Raw genomic sequence first — 6,383 nt, 5'->3', positions numbered from 1 at the left:
GCTGCTAAAAAAAGAAGAAGAAAATGTATATTGGAACCTACACAGTATTCCTATCTAATATCCCCTTAAAAGAGAGAGTAGCTAATCACTACAAATTCCTGTCAAGGTTTCAGGTCTTGTATCTAATTATTTAATCCATTTCAGTTGCTTCTGTGTGCATGCACAGTGTGAGGCAGTATTCTAGTTTCATTCTTTTGCATGTAGCATTCCAGAATTCCCATTTCTTGATCACACTATCTTCATTATATTGCCTATTCTTTGCTCCTTCATTAAAGATTAGACATCCATAAGTATGTGGGTTAATTTTTGTGCTTTCTACTTGATTCCATTTGTTTGTATGCTTTTGTTCCAGAAGTGTAAATTTTAATTATTGTGGCTTTGTTTGAAGTCAGGAAGTGTGATACCTCCATTCCCCTACTTTTTAGTCAGGAGAGCTTTGGATTTTCAAGTTTTTTTTGTGGCTCCAATGAAATTATTCAATATTTGCTTAAATATTGTTCAGTATTTGAAGAATATTATTGAAATTTTTATTGGAATAGCATTGAATCTGTAAATTGCTTTTGGTAGGATGGCCATTTTAATACTGTTAATTCTTTAAATCTATGAGCAGGTGATGCTTTTCAATTTATTTATATTACCAACCCATAGCCAGTATAATTCTCAATGGTGACAAGCTGAAAATCTTTTCCTTACTATCTGGAACAAGACAAGGATGTCTACTCTCACCACTGCTTTTCAAAATAATACTGGAAATCCTAGACAGAGTAATAAGACAAGAGAAAGACATACAAGGAGTCCAAATCAGGAAAGAAGAAGTAAAACTATCACTATTTGCAGATGACATGATAACACACATAGAGAACCCAAAAAATTCCACAGTAAATCTTTTCAAAACAATCAACCAATTTAGTAAAGTAACAGGATACAAAATCAACACACATAAGTCAGTGGCCTTCCTAGATGCAAACAATCAATCTGAAGAACAAGAAATCAAGAAAACCACCCCTCTTATAATTGAAACAAAATAAATCAGATACTTGTGAATAAACCTAACAAAGGTTTATTCTTCTACAAAGAAAAGTATAAAACATTCCTAAATAAATAGAATAATAAATCCTTAACTTTTTAAATGCAAGAGAAAATGTCTATTAAGAAATAAATTTATGTGCTGTTAAATGTATGAAGTTTCATTACTCCTCTAAACCAAGATTTATTTAATATGAGTGTTGACAGTAACTCTAATGAAACTTAAAAGTAGTATAATTAATGTCACATAGATTTTAGTGATTTCCTCTTCATAATAATATGAGTAATTTACATAAGATGATTTACAGCCTTCAAAGACTGAACTTTTAGACTCTATAAAATGAGAGAAATAAATGACTTTGGGAAAAAAGTGAATGGCAACACAATTATATATTAAGGACTTGGCTAAAGCCTAATTAGTCTACAGCTTATTTAGCTACAAAGAGCTAAAAAGTTAGCAATCTCTTTATTATTTTTTTTCATGGAGATAAAGAAATAACGATATTGGTTTTTGAGAGCAAATAAATATTTCCTTACCCACCACAATCCTGAATCAATTAAAAAAGAAAGAAATTATTAATATTAAATTTGAGCTTTATTACTGTGAAGGATAATTTAAAAAAATAAACTAGCTCTGCTACTAAATGGGTTTTGTTGTATTCAAATTGACTTTCCACCTTGAGATTGACATAGATGGTATTCCACATTTGCGGTGATTGTATCTTCTCCACAATGGAATCATAAATCAGTTTTATTCCGTTCTGTCATCATAGTGAAACAAGAAAAAATATTCAGAAGATTTTGAGTTGATAATGCATAATTCCTTTTCTCAAATTCACAATTTTGTTGATATAGATTTTTTAAAAATGACTATACATGCTCCTTCAATATTTTCCTTCTTGGGTTTTAGAGTGAAATTTCCTTATTGCTGTGAGAATATGAAAAGTGAAGGGAATGTACCCTGGAAATATTCCTAGCAGTGTGAATTAACGTTAATTTTTTAAAGCATATTATGTATCCTGAGAAGAAGTAGGCAATGAGGTTTATTCATTAAAGTTATAATTAATTCCAACAATATGACAAGTATTTTTTATCATTTATTATAGCATTTGCTGGATGTTCTAAAGAATACAAATATCTAGACAGTACTGTAGTATATACATTGATTTTATGATTACTAGAAACCTAGTGTATATTTAAGGATATAAGTTTCCACAAATTATAAGAGGATATAAGCTTCCATAAATTAAAATATAGGTTAATGTATATAGCACTTTCTGTTGAGTTCCAAGGAGTGGTCTAGACAGTAACCAGAGTGGTTCAGAGATGGAGAGTAATGCAGGGAATTAGATGTATTGAGATAAGCTAGATAAGAAAAGTTTTCTTGAAAAGGTAAAAGTTTGATTAGGCTTTGAAAAGATTGATGAAAGGAGGAAGATTTCTGGGACAGAAACTTAGAAACATGAGTAAAAACACAAACATAATGTATATAGCATATCTGAGTAATGGCGTGTAAATCATCCTAACTGGAATAAAATGTTGTGAGCAATAGTGAGATAGTGAACAATGAGTCTGGAGAGGGTTCTTGGGGCTGTACTTTGAAAGATCTTGTTGGCTAAGATAGGGAGTCTTGGATTTGTTCTTTGGGAAGTAGGGAACTATTGAAGTGTTTTAAACAGCAGAATGACATGGTCAGATTAGTTATTTACAAAGACTAATAATATCAGCATGGAAAATAGGTTGGATGAGGACAAATGACAGAAAATAGCAGGCTGTTAATATCAGAAATGAAGCACCTTAGGGTGATAGCAACGGGGAGACAAAATAAGAGATGTAAGATTTTTTTGTTGTTGTTGTTGTTTTTGTAGCAATTAATGGAAAGCTGTATGCCAACCTCAAAGGTCTTACCATGTACCAAGGAGAACGAGTGACATGGTACATGCTAGCCATGGGTCAAGATATTGATATACACACTGTCCATTTCCATGCAGAGAGTTTCATCTTTCAGGTAAGTTGGTAGAAGGCTGGGTCCCACAGAATGATTAGAGAATTGTTTTCATAGCTATTGAAGAATAAGGGAATAATAAGAAACAAGAGAATAACCTATAGAAAGGAGAGGTCTTGTACAAGGAGAACTGAGCTTGGAATTCTAGTCTGCCTGTATACTCCATGGTCAGTCACAGCTATTGTTTAGCTTTTCCTTTTGATATAAGAGAAATGAGTTATTAATAGGATAAGGAGTCCCAATGTAATTGTGTCTCAGTTGATGACATGAGATACAGGGAACAGTGATTTTCACATCAAGGAGTTTCAGAGTGGTGTCTCAGAATCTCTGAAAGTCCTTACCCCATTATAAGGACATTAACTTAGAAGCGACATGAAACAATATGTAGATTTTGATTTTTTTTGATTGATATAACATTAGCATAAATGTTGTTTGTATTTTGGAAGCAGAATCCATCCCCTATGGTGATATTACCATCGTTTTCCACCACCAAAACAACCATAGTTCACCACCATAGTCCACCACATTGTGCTTTCTCACCATCTTGATAAAAAAAGATTCTATCTTAGGAAAGAAGGACAGAATCAGAAGCATTGGTATAGACTTAAAGATCTAGAAGTATTTATGAAGGTAAATAATTAGTTTAGAAATAAACTAGACAGTTTATTTCTAAAAGAAATATGTTAATACTTCCTAGAGGGAAAAGATTAATCTAAATCTCACAGATTTAGGCATTCTGGAAAGTTTGTAGATATTAATTTTTATACCCTCAAATAAAGCTGAATTGTCTTTTCATTTCACATAATTTAAGAAAAACTAGGAGGAGACAGTCTCTACTCATGGATCAATTTGAGTAAGTTCATTGGGTTCATAGATAAGGTAGACTAATGAATCTTTGTGTGTTCCATATCCCTGATGTGGACTTCCAAGCCTTCTAGTTCCTACGAGCTCTGAGATGATCTGTGTACCCTTCACTTTGCTTTCTTTCTTACCCTCCATTCTCTCTTGCAGAGTGGAGAAAGGTACCGTGCAGATGTGGTAGATCTGTTCCCAGGGACTTTTGAGGTTCTTGAGATGGTGGCCAGCAATCCTGGAACATGGTTGATGCACTGTCATGTTACTGACCATGTCCATGCTGGCATGGAGACCATCTTTACTGTTTTGTCCCAAGGAGGTAAGGTCTAGCTTCCCAAGATTGGCCATTTTTCTAGAACTTTATGTAGTCTATAGGAATCAGATGATCATAAAATGTTTTGTGTACCTGTACTTCTAATACCAGAAGGAAGAGGTTCTAGTAGATTATGTCCCCAGGTTTTCTCCACTGTCTTCTTGTTCCTGCTCATTTCCTAATTATTTTTACATCTGTTGAGCTCACATGGATTTACTGAAGCTGAAAGTTGTTGGGTTGTATGCATTTATCCTTCATGCAGATTTGCTTCTTTTGAAATATACTTAATGTTGCCATAAATTTATTATTTTAGATTTCATTAAGAGTATTATTTAAAGGAATCTTGTTAATGAAGCCTTTAAAAAAAAAACAAGAAATATAATTCTAATAGTCACCCCTTAGTTGATTTGTTGTGGTAACTGTGAAAGGCAGTTCTTTTTGTCCAGGAAGGAGATCTTGAATCTTCAATTATAACATACCAAGAAAATTATTTCCAAGATATAAAAAAATTTTTTTTTATTTTTTATAGGGTTTTGGGGTAGTTTCTTTATCAACCAACACCATGCATGTAAAATACATGTATAGTTGTGTAGTTGGATCTTGTACCTTTGAGTCATTAAATGGCTATGTCTCTCAAGTATCTTAATCTTAGTATAGATGAGGGCAGCATTATACCCTTTCCAAAAGTCCCTCTAAAACCTTCTATAGCCCACAAGAATCAAGGGTTTATTCTTCTGCGTTTCAAAAATTATTTTCATACTGATTGAAAGTATTAACATTACTTCTGAAATTTCAAGTCAATGGCAATCATTCAGCAGGAACATGGAGAAATGCCTGCAGTCATTCAAACAGGCTAGATAATGCAACTCTGCTGTTTACCCCAGTGGAGGAAGAAAAATAAAAGTACAATATGAATTCTTGTATCTTTTACATATATATGTTTCATCAATATCATTCTTCCTTTTTGTGCAAGGTAAGTTTACTCCTCTCAGGTATAGTCCCTGTGAAAAATCCCCCTATCAGTTCACCCATGCACCATCACCATAATCACTTGTGATCTCCCTTCCCTCTTTTGATCTCACTCTCTCCCCATCCCCTGCAGAATGTCTCTGATTTATACTTTTGTGTTATTTTTTAATCTATTATAATTATATATTTCATGATTCCTTATTTGGTTCCCCTACATTCCTCCTATAAGTGAAATCATACCTTTTTTCTTCTGACTTATTTTACTGAGCATAATCCCTTTCAGCTCCATACACGTTGTTGTGAATGACATGAGTTTATATATTTTTTTTAAGATTTATTTATTTATTCGTTCAGAACTGGGGTACAGGCCAGAGATGTGGAGGGTGAGAGGATTCACCAGAGACAGAGTGGGGTACTGAACAAGCAGATCGACGAAGTACACTGCCGAGAGGAGCAGCGGGAGGGTCAGGAGAGGTCCTCCTCGCTATGTGGATCTCCTCCGGGGCAGGCGGGGATCGAACTCATGCAGAAGTGGCTTAAGATTCTTTGTGCTGTTCATTAATCCGCTGGACAACCAGGGAGGGCCTGACATGAGTTTATATTTTTGATTGCTGAGTAGTATTTCATTGTGTATATATACCACCACTTCCTGATCCATTAATCTATTTTTTGACGTTTGTGTTGTTTTCATATCTTACCTAATATTTCTGTGTCCTTTGGGTAGATTCCTAGGAGTAGAATTGCTGAGTCATATGGAAACTCCAATTTTAGTAGTTTGATGAACCTCCACAGTTTTCCATAGTGGTTGAATCAGTTTGCATTCCCAGCAGCAGTGTAGGAGAGTTCCATTTTCTTCATATCTTCGCCAACATTTGCTGTTTTTTTTTTTCAATATGTGCCATTCTCACTGGTTTTAGGTGGTATTTGATTGGCAGTAAGCGTTGTTATTTTACAATGTATCCTGCTAGAATGTGACTTCCAATTATTATTCTAATACCATTTCCTCATCATCCAGATAGGCATAGAAAATCTTTTATTTTATTTAATTATTACAAAAGCTTATTTTTACATCATTTTGCACATTTGTTTGTTCCATCTTGATTGTAATCCCCGCGGATTTCCCATCACCAAGTCACCCGTGTGCCACCACCATAGTCCCGTGCATTTCCCTCCCTTCCCACCACCCCCGTTTTTGATCCCATTCCCCACTCCACC

General features: G+C 34.3%; 1 protein-coding gene across 2 annotated transcripts in view; it reads left to right on the top strand.

Moving 5' to 3' along the window:
- The window catches only part of HEPH (hephaestin), a 90,039-nt gene that overhangs the window by 74,313 nt on the left and 9,343 nt on the right, over positions 1–6,383 (top strand). For both annotated transcript variants that reach the window (XM_012733920.1, XM_012733919.1), the window contains 2 exons: positions 2,895–3,034; positions 4,043–4,205. In XM_012733920.1, the coding sequence (XP_012589374.1) occupies positions 2,895–3,034; positions 4,043–4,205 (303 nt within the window). The remainder of the gene's footprint in view (positions 1–2,894; positions 3,035–4,042; positions 4,206–6,383) is intronic.

This window comes from Condylura cristata, unplaced genomic scaffold, assembly GCF_000260355.1.
Source record: "Condylura cristata isolate star-nosed mole 26May11 unplaced genomic scaffold, ConCri1.0 scaffold00043, whole genome shotgun sequence".
NCBI lineage: Eukaryota > Metazoa > Chordata > Mammalia > Eulipotyphla > Talpidae > Condylura > Condylura cristata.
The sequence above is the reverse complement of the archived record's forward strand: the minus strand, read 5'-3'. Positions and strand labels throughout refer to the sequence as shown.